A 13,819-nucleotide genomic window follows, 5' to 3' on the forward strand; every position below is an offset into this window, starting at 1 on the left:
AGGCTGATCTTCCATTCATTGTCTTTCACAAAAATAAGGTGATATTTTGCCCTAACCCTAGTTTCCTTCTGTCAAGGTTCCTCCCCCACTCTGAACTCTAGGGTACAGATGTGGGGACCTGCATGAAAACCTCCTAAGCTTACTTTTACCAGCTTAGGTTAAAACTTCCCCAAGGTACAAATTAATTTTATCCTTTGCCCTTGGAATATCCACTGCCACCACCAAACTCTAACTGGGTTTACTGGGAAACGTAGTTTGGACACGTCTTTCCCCCCAAAATCCTCCCAACCCTTGCATCCCACTTCCTGGGAAAGGTTTGGTAAAAATCCTCACCAATTTGCATAGGTGACCACAGACCCAAACCCTTGGATCTGAGAACAATGAAAAAGCATTCAGTTTTCTTACAAGAAGACTTTTAATAGAAATAGAAGTAAATAGAAGTAAAGAGATCACCTCTGTAAAATCAGGATGGTAGATACCTTACAGGGTAATTAGATTCAAAACATAGACAATCCCTCTAGGCAAAACCTTAAGTTACAAAAAAGACACACAGACAGAAATAGTCATTCTATTCAGCACAATTCTTTTCTCAGCCATTTAAAGAAATCATAATCTAACACATACCTAGCTAGATTACTTACTAAAGTTCTAAGACTCCATTCCTGGTCTATCCCCGGCAAAAACAGCATACTGACAGACACAGACCCTTTGTTTCTCTCCCTCCTCCCAGCTTTTGAAAGTATCTTGTCTCCTCATTGGTCATTTTGGTCAGGTGCCAGCGAGGTTACCTTTAGCTTCTTAACCCTTCACAGGTGAGAGGATTTTTTCCTCTGGCCAGGAGGGATTTTAAAGGGTTTTACCCTTCCCTTTATATTTATGACACCTTCCCATGTGGTATCTAACTTTCACCTTAATCAAACAATCTGCCAATATTTTTCCCCAGGTCTCATGCTTATATAGGTGAGTTAAAGCTACATACTTTGGATGCTAAAAGAGCTCTGGCTTACTATCTTAACAGAACCAAGGAATTTAGGATTTCTAGTCTCCTTGTTTCATATGTAGACAACCATAAGAAACTCACTATTTCTTCTTAGACATTATCTAGATGGGCTAGATAGTGCATAGAGAAAAGCTGTAAACTAGCATCTGTTCTACTCTTGCGGGAGTATGCCTTAGACATATTCAAGTTTTAGAGAGATCTATAGGTCTGCTACTTGGAATTCTATGTGTATTTACAAAACACTACTCCCTAGATCTAGCATCTAGGTTGAATGCTAAGTTTGGTAGTGTTGCCTGATATATTGATTATGTTACTGATTTAATTTCCCCAATTAGCACTCTGAAATTTGATAGATTCTTGTCCCAAGATTAGGCCAGTATTACCAAAATTTCTGTTCAGTTTGGAGCCCTGATGTGCATGGTTGTATCATTCACACTTAGGAAATCGCATTATATTTATAATACTTTTATTAATATAGTTAGCAAATTCATAAACACTCTAGCAAAACAACCTGAAATCCGAGGATGCATCAGGATGTATTTCCGGTAGAGATAAGGAAGTGGTGGTGTTGCCATTATATGAGGCACTGGTGAAACCTCATCTGGAATACTGTGCACACTTCTGGTCTCCATGTTCAAGAGAGATGAATTCAAATTGGAACAGGTGCAGAGAAGGGGTACTGGGATGATCAGAGGAATGGAAAACCTACCAAGGAGCTTGCTTGATTTAGCCTAACCAAACGAAAGCTGAGCGGAGATACGCTTATTCTCTACAAGTACATCACAAGGATAAATACCAGGGAGGGAGAAGGAGTTATTTAAGTTCAGTGCCAGTGTGGACACAACAAATGGATATAAACTGGCCGTCAACAAGTTTAGAGTTGAAATTAGATGAAGGTTTCTGACCACCAGAGGAACAAAGTTTGGGAATAGCCTCCCAAGGGGAGCAGTGGGGGCAAAAACTAAATTTGTTCCAAGACTGAGATTGATCAGTTTATGGAGGAGATGGTATGATGAAATTGCCTACAACGGCATGTGGCCCATCTGTGACTGCTAGTAGCAAAACTCCCCAGTGGCCAGAGATGGGGTACTAGATGGGCAGGGCTCTGAGTTATTACAGAGAATGCTTTCCTGGGTGTCTGGCTGGTGGGTCTTGCGGACATGCTCAGAGTTCAACTGATCACCATATTTGGGGTCAAGAAGGAATTTTTCCCCAGGTCAGATTGGCAGAGACCATGGGGGGAGGGGGGTTTGCCGCCTTCTACAGCATGGTGCACAGGTCAGTTGCTGTTTTAAACTAGAATAAATGGTGGATTCTCTGTAACTGGAAGTCTTTAAATTGTGATTTGAGGAGTTTGGTAACCCAGCCACAGGTTATGGGTCTATTACAGGAGGGGGTAAGTGAGGTTCTGTGGCCTGTGATTTGACTAGATCAGTGGTTCTCAAACTTTTTTGGCTCAGGACCCATTTGTAACTGTGTATGGCCTGTTGCGACCCAGTAAATAGTCTGGGGGTGGAGTCCCTGGGGTGGTTTTGATCGGGTCCTGCCTCCGGGTGGGTGGGGGAGAGTGTCCTGCCCAGCACTCACCCCACAGTGGCAGCTCCTGCAGCTCCTGTGCGTGGAATTGGCTGGTCTTGGCTCTCAGCTCAGGGCATTGCAACCTCTGGGGTTGCAGTGCTGCAGGTTTGCCCTCCCCCTGACTGGACCGAATTTGTGTGAGTGTGTTTGTAGCTCATGGAGTTGCAGTGCCACTCATTCAAATTTGGCCTAACCGGATTCCTGTCGTCATGATGACTGGGCCAAACCTGAGTGGTGCTAGGACCCCAGAGATTGCAGTGCCTGGAGCCAGGGAGGCGAGCCCAGCCAGCCCTCTGAGCCAGAAGTCACAGGAGCTGCTGTGTGACCTTTTGAAACATTCTGGTGACCCAATTTTGTGTCCTGACTAGGGTGACCAGATGTCCCGATTTTATAGGAACAGTCCTGATATTCAGGGCTTCGTCTTATACAGGCGCCTATTGCCCTCCACCCCCGTCCCTATTTTTCAAACCTGCTATCTGGTCACACTAGTCCTGACCCATGGGTTGAGAAACCCTGGACTAGATGATCATGATGGTCCCTTCCGGCCTCAAAGTCAGAGTTATCTTACTCATCACCATCATCAGTGGTCGTCTTCTTGGCATCTCCCAGGGACTTCATCTCTCCCTCCCAAAGCACACAGGCTGGAATACAACTTTTATGTGTGACGCTGTGGCCACTATGCCTAATGCATGTTCAGTAGGGGGTTCTCCCCTTATTAGTATTTCCTCACCCGACTAATGTTGGGATGCCCTTCTCCCATAGGTTATTCATCCTTTTACCTCAAGCTTATTACATTTATTGACTTCCCAAACTAAAAATATTCCAAGCGTGGTTACCTACCAGAAGTTTAGTCTTTACGGCAGTCTTTGTTGTGATATCTTATGATCTTCTAGGATCACTCTTGGTTATACTTATGCTAAGGCTTGTTATGCCTTAGTTAATTTAGCTTAGATTTTTTTTACAGGTCTTGAGGCTTGTAGGCTCATTGCATTATTGCCTTAACTCAGTGGTTCTGAAACTTGGGGCACACAGGAATGTGTCAAGGGAGGCACGAGCTGTGTGCTTTTTAAGAGCTTTGACTGTCAGCCCTGGGTGGCTTGGACTCATGCAAAAGAGTTGTGCACACCTGGGAGTCAGGAAATGGGACTAAAGGGGACAGCTGGAGAATACAACACAGAGCTGTCTTGAGTCCCCACTCAGTAACCTGGAAAAATTACACACCACCCCGGGCTCCTCTGAGAGGCAATACTTCCCCATTCACAAGCAGAGAGTCTAAGCGTAGAAAAGAAACTTTTAATGAAAGGAGGAAAGTCATCCAACATTAATTAGGGAAAATGCCACAAGCAGGATTCATAAACAAAACTCTGAGCAGAACACCCACGCCAGAATGTGTGGGGCAGAGTCTTCTGCCTCATGTTCTTGAGTTCTACAACCAAAAGTTCCTGTACTGTGCTCTCCTCTGCTCCCTCACCATACACCATTCGCAGTGGTTGTCCTTGGTCAGTGAGGACCCAGGATTCAGAGCTGCATCTGTGTGAATTTACCTCCCACCGAGGGAAGAAGGCACGTTGCTTGCTCCTTCATCTGAGTCTGCATGTGTGTGAGTTTACCTCCCACCAAGGGAAGAAGGCTCCTTGCTCTGGCTGGCCACCCCACCAACCGCGGTTCCTCTCCGCTGGTCGCCCCGCCTGGCCACCCTCCCAGCAGCTGTTCCTTGTTACCTGGCTGCCCTACCAACCAACTGCTTGCCACTTTCGCCAGCCACCCATCAATTACCTTCTGCTGCCACCTGCCTCTCTGCTGTGACCTCTGTAGGTCAGTCTCTTAGTGATTTTTAACTCTCAGCAAGCTGGGCAGAAACTGCTCCACCATAAGTGATTTCCACTCTTATTGAGTACTTGAAATAACAAAATGCTCCTAATGAAGCCAATTTAGCTCTATCTTTGAACAGTGGGGAGGAACTGGTTAAACCAGACCGGGGACCCTTAGAGAGAGTCCACACCTCCTGGCTGGGACACTTGTCCTCACTCCTCTTACTTTCACAGGAGTCTGGCATTCGAGCTCCTGGCTTAACGAGGTTCTTTTAGCTGAGGGTGACTCCCTCATTTGGGACAAGTTAAGTACAGTTCTGCTTCATACAATAAAGACAGCAGTATTGATAACATTTCACTACCCCTGCATTCAGTACTCAAGTGATTTGTAACCCAGCACCAGCCAAAGTTGATCATTTTGAGCAACACCGCTCTATCTGCTTGATATCTTGGCAGAATAGGTGTGTTCATGTAAATACAGTTTGCTCCTGAAGTCTCTCCTCCTCCCCAACTAGCTGTCAAAGGAGAGTTCATTCAGACCTGGCTTATACTTACACTTAGTGTGGCTTTTTCCCCCAAGTAAATTTTAAAACATTATAAGCAGCGTGCATACAGTGAGAAACAGCTTACATGAGAAATTAATCATTTTGTGACAAAGGGAGAAAAGTGTACAACACAAACCAACGTGAGGACAGCAGTGGCAGCTCCAGCAAAACACAGAAGCCAAAAATATTACAAAACTTATTTCAACCAGGCTTTACATGGAGCAGGTCCAGCGATGCACCAAGGCCTCAGTGTGGCAAAGTACTGTCAAACAACAGTATGCAGCCATGGAAGCTACACTGACATCTTAAAGCAAGCTAGCCTACCTTAATATATAAATTTGTAGAGTTTTTTTGAGAGAAAGCTCAATGAGTTAACAGGACAAAAAGCATTGTGGATATGTACAGCACTGTCACCATGAATGCTACAGAGGCTTCTTACCATGTGGCTTTGTGCATTGCCAAAGCGGTTAAACCAGACAACATAAGTGAGAAACTACTTCCAGCTGCAATGGATATATGCACAGTGATTATAGGAGAGAAAGCAGCATCACACCTAGATGTGATCGTACTTTCTAACGATAGTTTCACCCCATATTGCAGAGATGGTCACTGATGTAAAAAAGCAGCTCCTAGAAAGTCTTTGTCAGAGCCCATATTATTCAGTTCAGATTGATGAGTCTATCGAGCTATCAAATGCTACCCAGCTACTCATGCATATTTGTTTTGCTACAGCAACGAATTAAAAGAGGAATTTCTGTTTTGCCATTCATTTCCAACACAAGCAACTGGTGAAGAGCTTTTTAATCTATTAAATATTTTTGTTCAAGGCACAGGCCTTGATTGGGGACTTTTTGGAATTTGTAGCAATGGAGCACAGTCTGTGGCAGGACAGCATAGCAGGCTTGTGACAAAGGTACAAGCATGCCCACAGCAACCTAGAATCATTGTATGATCCACAGATAGGCATTGGATGCTAAGAAGATGGCAGAGGAGCTCAGCAATGTTCTTTCAGTTGCAGTAAAAAATTGTAAACTTTATAAAGTCGCACCAGATTAATTCAAGGGGTTTTGCCGTTTTGTGCAAAGAGATGGAGGCAAACTTCACACAGTTGTTACATGCAGAAGTTTGTTGGCTGTCCAGGAGATATCTTTGTTGTCATATCTGGCTGAGATATTCAAGCGACTGAATTCTCTGAATGTGTCACTTCAGGCACAAGATGCAAATGTTTTAATTGCTAATGTTCCAATAGCAGCATTCATTAACAAACTTGAACTGTGGTCTTCATGTGTACAGCAGGGATCTGTTTCCATATTTTCAACATGGAGGACATTGCGCAACAGTGCGATCTGTCAGTTGACAGTATCCAAGATGTAATTGTTTAGCACTTAAGGGATCTGTAGGAGCAGTTTCGTGAATACTTTCCTGAAGTGGGCAAAGACAAATGTAATCAATAGATCAGGAACTCATTCAACTTTAAGCCAAACCCCACAAATATGCTGTTTTCAAAAGAAGAGGAAAACATTATCAACCTGTCAGGCAACAAGGAACTGCAGCACAAATTTTCACAAATGAAAAGCTTTTGGTTATCAGTGGGATCTGAATTTTATGAGTTAACACACCAGTCTTTTAAAGGACTCATTCCTTTTTCATCCCTCTATGTGTGTGAGTCAGGCTTCTCAGCATTAACCACAATCATAACAAAAACAACAAGGAGTCCAGAGGCACCTTAAAGACTAACAGATTTATTTGAGCATAAGCTTTCATGGGTAAAAATCTCTCTTCTTCAGAAGCATGGGGTGAAAGTTACAGATGCAGACATAGTGAGGTGTTTACCCACAAAAGCTTATGCTCAAATAAATCTGTCAGTCTTTAAGGTGCCACCGGACTCCTTGTTGTTTTTGTGGATACAGACTAACACGGCTATCCCCTGATACTTGAAATCATAACACAGAATCACTCCCAGCTTTCTATTGAAGATGACTTACATCTCTTCTTTTCTACACTCCAACCCCGAATTCTACTACTTTGTATGGTGAGGAAACAAACACACTCCTCCCCCTGAAAAGATAGGACTGATGGATATTATACTGAATTAACATATCATTGTTTGGTGTCCTGTTCCCTAAAATGTTTGAAGTTTTATTTTCATTGCGTCCATTTGTATTTTAAAATTAACACTTCTGAAATTCATATGGATCTATAATTGATCAAATACCTTCTATCCTTTTATTCATTTTTTGCAACACACAGGATTTTCAATTTGTTATATTGTTTTAGTAAACTGTGGGGAGGCAGTTATTTTTTTTTATAGCTCAGGGAGGCTCACTATGACAAAGTTTGATAACCCCTGCCTTAACATATAACTGTGCCTCACCTAGCAAATACCTGTACCTGTAGGCTACTGTAGGGCAGTACTTCAATGCCTATTCAGTTAGGACTTTTGAGTCCCAACTTTCCTTTGAGGTACTGCTTGTCAGACTATCCCATAAGCAGGAATATGCAGAGGACACTCAAAGAAATAACCAAGATTACTTACCTGTAACTGGAGTTCTTCAAGGTGGATTCTGCATATTCACATTTCCCATTCACTGTCCCCTTTTCCTCAAATCCTAATGGAATCTTGAGTCTGCAGAAGCAGTGGAAGGAACTTTAGAGCCTCGCTTTCAGAATATTCAGAAACACAGGGGAGGAGGAGAAAGGGGCACATAAGAGCACTACAGGGCACTGCTGTGAGAAGCTTCCACAGTCTGAACTGTTTCTGCCAGTGCATCCCATGATTAATTATGCAGAGTCCATCTCAAAGAACTCCAGTTACAGGTAAGTAGACTTTATTTGCTATAAGGTAAGTAACCATTCCTTTCTAAATTAATTTAATTTTTTTCCAGCTACTCTGTCTTTTTTTAAAAAAATTATGGATACTATTTAAAAAAAAACATGAATTAGAGGACAGAAAATAAAACTTGATGGTATAATACAACTTGTTTTACGGCTCTGATAGCATATGTGCTAAATTTTGGATTAAATAATGTGCTTTTTCCTTCTTACAGAAATGCCTTGCCTGGCAGAATACAATGATAGCTTGTGGTATAGAGCAAAACTACTCTATATTAAAGAATTTGACCCTGTTAATATTTTGGTTCAATTTGTTGACTATGGATCAACTGAAAAATTACCAACAATCAAGTAAGTGCATAGTTCAATTTTTTAAACTTATATTTATCAAGATCTGGTATTTAAAAAAAAAAATTAGCTTGCATCTGTACTTCTAAATTGTTCCTGTCTGCCTTAGGTACTTATATGGCCAGCGCCCATTCCTTAGTATCTGAGCACCTCCCTCACAACTCCCCTGTGAGGGACGGCAGTACTACTATCCCCATTTTAGAGATGGGAAACTAATGCTCAGAAGGGCTTTGTGACTTGCCTGAGGTCACACAGGAAGTGGGTGGCAGAGCAGGGACTTGGACCCAGGTCTCCCAAATCCTAGGCTAGTTCCCTAATCATTGAGCTATCCTTCATTAACATTTTAGTTCTAGGTAGTGATTAACAATTGCACTGTTGTCTTGCATATTTTAAGACTAGGATTTTCATTCTGATTTAGATTACGTCAGATTCCTTCTCATCTTATGCAATATCCTGCTCAAGCAGTAAGAGTTCTGTTGGCTGGATTTAAACCTCCTTTGTATGATACAGAAAAAAAGAGAATTCCATACTGCCCTGAATGGAGCATGCAAGCATTATGGGCCATGATAGACTGTCTTCAAGGCAAAAAGCTCTATGCTTCCACAGTGGTAAGTTTTTCTTTTTAGTTCCTGCCAAACATGAGGTATCTTGGTTTTAACATTTTAAGTGGAATGTCTGAACCTTATACAAGATTTATTGTGAACCTTGTTCTTTGGTTTAAAAAAATTAGACTCATAAACACTTTAATGTTGTGATGTTTCTGAAAAAGGCAGAGGATCAAGTGCATAGGAATTTTCTTCACCGTGTTACAGACAGCCCACTTCCCAAGCCCGCCTGCCTGCCTGCATGATTTTAACCTCCTTTATTACTCCTCCACTAGAAACCATCATTCTTGCTTTTATGCTTCACATTTCCATTTGGGTTAGCGGTGTCCAGTGCCCAAAATAAACAATAGGTCTGTAAGTACTAAAAATGTACTGTCTCCTTCCTTCCCTCCTTCCCCTGCTTCTCCTTGCCTTTTTGCTGCCCCCTAATATTCCTCCTCATTCTCCTGTTAAGGTACCCAGATATTCAAAGTGAAAATCTGACCCACCTATCACAGAGGATTTTTTTTGTCACTTTGATGGGAAGGTCAAGGAGGTGAACAATAAAAAAGTAGGCTTTTGGGGGATGTTTGAGCTGCCTCTCCATCAGTCATTTTATTCTCTGTCCCGATCTATTGGATAGCCACTGACACATACAAACTCATGCAGCCGTCCCACATGTTACTTTCAATCTCTTTCCCACCTGCCCCCTTCTCTTTGGGCTTGTCTACATTACCCACACGATCGAGGGGCAGCAATTGATCCAGCGGTGGTCGATTTAGCTTGTCTAGTCTAGACGCGATAAATCAACCACCGAGCGCGCTCCCATCAACTCCAGTACTCTACCGGAGCGAGAGATGCAAGCGGAGTCAATGGGGGAGTGTCAGCTGTCGACTCACCGCAGCGAAGACACCGGGGTGAGTAGATCTAAGTATGTCGACTTCAGCTACATTATTCACATAGCTGAAGTTGCATAACTTAGATCGATCTCCCCCCACAGTGTAGACCAGGCCTTTGTGTCTTCCACTTACCTTCAACACGCTCTGGAATTCTGGCTACTCTATTTATTGAAAACTTCTATGCCTTGTGGATCTGAGTTAGGGATGTTTGTAAAATGTTAACATTGTTATTAACCAAATTTCTGAAATCTAAAGATAATGGAATATTTGTATAAAATCGTCTTAAGTTACTTCAGTATATTTAATGTCAAGTGGTTTAAAAAAAAAGTTCTTACTGGGTAGTTTGGCTAAGGGTTGCATTAATCACTGAAGGAACTTGCTACTATCAGTTAACAATTTTATGTGGGAATATGCTATTTAATATAAAACAAAAAAATTTTAATTTCCAAATGGACATTTGTGTTGTACAATCATTATCCTGTGTCTAACATTTACCTAAAAAATTTCCTTCCAAAACCTTGTAACTTTCATCATATACGCAAAGTGAAAACTTAAACTGATTTTAAAAGAAACTTGTAATAGAGATCAGGCTTAGTTCACGCAGTACTGTAATATTTTTCAGTTTTATGTTCACTTTCAAATGAACAGATCAGATAACTAAGGGTTTTTTTCCTTTTTTAATTCCTATCATCAAATTTTAAGCTTAGCATCATTGCCATTTTTTTCTACTTAATGGGATTAAACTAATGATTCACTTATTTTTGCAACTGTCTTTCCCACCCCAGCCCTCTTGTTTATCTCATCCACCTGTTATGTCTTGTCTTTTACACTATAAGCTGTTTGGGACAGGGACTGCCCTTTTCCCTATTTTTGTACAGTATCTAGCTCAATAGAGCTCCAGTCTGGTTGGCCTTTAGACATTACTGCAGTATAGATGTAGAAGAATAATTGCAGCAGTCAACTCTTACTACTTGAAACAGATCTTTCTGTACTTCTGAAAATTTCTGATTTCCAGACTCAGTCTCCAGAGCAAACTGTGTTTTTGTATGACGATGAACAATGCTTAGTTCACATGAAGCTGGTAGAAATGGGATTAGCAGACTTTGATCAATGACATATGTAAGTACAGTAAACTTGAAGTGTCACTTGAGGCAATTATAAAAAGTAAGATTTTTTAAATCTAATATTTATTAAGCAGTGGGCTCAATTGTTTTTTAAATAATCATCTGACCAGAACTAGCTTTTTTTTTTTTTAATACCCTTTGGGTGCTAATGTAATGTAAATGGCAAATAGTTATTTTATAATAAATATGTAAACAAAAAAGTGCAATAATATTAGAAAACAAAACATTGCAGCACAACTGTACATTCTTGTGATCAGATGATAGCTACACAGTCGATGCTGCCTGCTTTCACACAGTCAAAAGCAGCTCTTGGTCCTTTGAGGAGCAAATCCTTGTCTGTTTGCTTAAACCTGACCTGAAGTCTAGGGTCTAGTTTGAGAGCCAATAAGGACTGGAACAAGCTATTAAGTTCAACCAGCGTACAGAGGGAAGAGAGACTTTTATAGCCTGCTTGTAATCCAGATAATCACTGACGAAACAGGTGAAATTGCAAGTGACTGGCAATTTTACAGTAGTCTCTATACAAACAGTAGTGACAAGTTACATCTGCAAGAACCAAGCTGCTTCCTCCACTAGAACCTCTTCAACTCCCATATTCTGGGGCAGTCTTTTTTCCCTATAGATAGCAAGATACTTTTTCTGTTAAACATTCATTTCAGAATCTTGTTACATGATATGCCTTGGTGCATGGTGGCATATTTCCTACTACAGTCTCTTTGCTTATTAGTTTGCTTCACTGGTTTATTATGGTGACTAAACCAGTCATTCTTGTCTTTATAGTTGTATATATTGTAATATGTTGTCCTATGATTACTTTTATAGTAATTAGTGAAACCAGTGCATAATGTATTAATGAGGCAGTATAGACTGTTCTTTCTGTACCTGGTAGTAGTTTAGACTCCTTAGTTAAGGAGCCTACCAGATACGGAGAAAGTAGCTGTTTTATTATCTAAATTTGACACTAGTTTTTGTGTTTCCAGGTATACTATATAGAGAGCTTTTGATGAAGACTACAGTATCTGAAGAGGAAAGGTGGTTTTTTTGGGAGGGAGTTGGTGGTTGTTTTTTTTTTTTTTTTTAATTTTGTTCTGGCATGTTAATTTGCCTTGTCTTGTTCTTTCTACATACAGTAATTGAGTGGAATGCCTGAAATACTCAGGTGTGGTTTTTTTGTTCAGAGCTGTTTTCATAACTATGGAAGGATAATGTTAAAATAAATATTTGTTTTGTTTACCTTGCATCTGAAAGAAAAAGCTTTTGTTTTATTTGTTGATGCTTTTCCTTCATACTTGTACAAGACAAGTATGTGGGTTACCTCGTTTATATCATCTGAGGAGTGTGGGTTTCAAAGCGCCAAAGCAAAACGACAGGTCCAGCACCAAGGACAGATTGCAGTTTGGAGGTCTTGAAGTTTTCACTTTATTGCTCCGTTTGTACATGAGAGGGGAACATAAAGGAACAAAATGATAGTGTCCTAAGAGTGTTTGAAGTAATTAATGTTGGCACATTCAATGTCTCATATATGAAATGACTTATTTATGGCTCTCAAGATTGCTCACCTAGTTCTTACATAATAGTCTCAAGAGTTAACATAGTCCTTTTTTAGAGCAACATCTCCCGAAGTTGTCAGCTTTTCTGGACATCGTTTTACAGCATGATTCAGAATTTTAATGACTTAGTGACCACCTGGAAATATCTAGCATTTATAAACTGTTCTCTGTTCTTAGTACCTCCTGCAGCAAGCTTTTAATTTCTCCTTATAGAACATGCTCTCATCATACCAGTATTTTGGGTGTTTAGTAAAGACTTATCTATGGACCATGTGTATTGAACAGCTTAAATGCACGCTCCAATTCCTCTCAGCAGACAGGAGCAAAGAGGAATTGGGCTAGATCTACACTGGAATTTAAGCACCTAAGTCCAACAGTTAGATGCCCGGATCATCCTCAGAACTCCTCAGTTGCTGCCTAATCCTGTAGGGGCCTAAATTCCCACAAATGGGCATGTTCAAAAGCACTTAAGTTCAGACCCAGCCGAGCTGCTTGACCCCCTAGCTCATGCCTAAGACCCAGCAGAATTCACAAACTAGGTCTTTCCTACTTTTCAGGAGCAGGGCTGCATCCAGTGATTCAGCACATTAGTCAGATCGCACTTCCCACAAAAGAGAGCTGAAGCCATCCACATTGCAGTGTGTGTTGGTTAGAGCAATCTGCTGGGAGGTGGGAGACCTGTTTTCAAATTCCCAATGTGCTTGATTTGGAGCAGGAACTTGGACCTCCCACATCCCAGTTGAGTGCCCAAACCCTACCCCCACCCCAGGCTATCGGATATTCACAGATGGGTCTTTCTCTGTCCCCTGAAGCTGTTCCACTTTGTATAAATACTAATTGGGCCAGAGAGAAAGAGACCAAAGCTGATGATTAGGGCAGTCATGTGGGATATGGGAGACCCAAGTGCATGTCCCTGCTCCAAATCAAGCAGGGCTGGGGGAGGGACCTTGAAACAGGTTCCTTATCTCTGAACTGAGTGCCTAACTGCTGTAGCTCTAAGGGGATGGGACGGTGTCTAATTTTTGAGAAAGTCATGTATATTAGGTTAGCCCCAACTCCAGGAAGAGGTTCACAGCTGTGACTCCCCAAGCAGAGATAGGCACCTAACTCCTTTGGGGGGGGGCTTAAAGCAGCTCCCCACTGAGGATGCTGGCTTCTGTGAATCCCATTCTTAAGTGTCTAATTCACCCCATGCATTGGAAAGGAGCCTGGGCACTTAAGTTGGGGCAGAGGATTCCACTGAACAACAGAGCACCTAAAAGTTAGGTGTCATAACACTGGGCAACCAAATCCCTTTCTGGATTTAGCTCTTCTGCCTCTGCTTTTACAATATCCTTTCTGGTATAATTCAGTACATTACATTAAGCAAATAGACGAAGTATGTCTAATTTCCTTTTCTCCCTTGTTTTCCCATTTTAAAATGCTTATTTTAATGCCACCTTATTTTGACGGAAAACTCTGCTTAACTAGTTATTTTGGTGGACCTTCAGCAGATCCTGCATTATTCTTAGAACACTGTTCAATTACAAACTCCTGGTAAGTTTGACT

General features: G+C 41.4%; 1 protein-coding gene and 1 long non-coding RNA gene across 2 annotated transcripts in view; one reads left to right on the forward strand and one right to left on the reverse strand.

The window, feature by feature from the left end:
* Nucleotides 1-11,751, forward strand: part of RNF17 (ring finger protein 17) — a 210,234-nt gene extending 198,483 nt beyond the window's left edge. Inside the window, exons 38-41 of the mRNA XM_074957887.1 lie at nt 7,982-8,117; nt 8,533-8,722; nt 10,613-10,716; nt 11,702-11,751. Coding sequence (XP_074813988.1) covers nt 7,982-8,117; nt 8,533-8,722; nt 10,613-10,711 — 425 coding nt within the window. The 3' untranslated portion in view covers nt 10,712-10,716; nt 11,702-11,751. The remainder of the gene's footprint in view (nt 1-7,981; nt 8,118-8,532; nt 8,723-10,612; nt 10,717-11,701) is intronic.
* Nucleotides 3,931-13,578, reverse strand: LOC141990568 (uncharacterized). Its single transcript, XR_012640209.1, has 3 exons — nt 12,037-13,578; nt 7,471-7,560; nt 3,931-6,356 (listed from the first exon to the last, which is right to left on the reverse strand). It is a non-coding gene; the product is annotated as an uncharacterized LOC141990568 (long non-coding RNA).
* Nucleotides 13,579-13,819: the final 241 nt, after the last annotated feature.

Source organism: Natator depressus, chromosome 1, assembly GCF_965152275.1.
Source record: "Natator depressus isolate rNatDep1 chromosome 1, rNatDep2.hap1, whole genome shotgun sequence".
Taxonomy (NCBI): Eukaryota; Metazoa; Chordata; order Testudines; family Cheloniidae; genus Natator; species Natator depressus.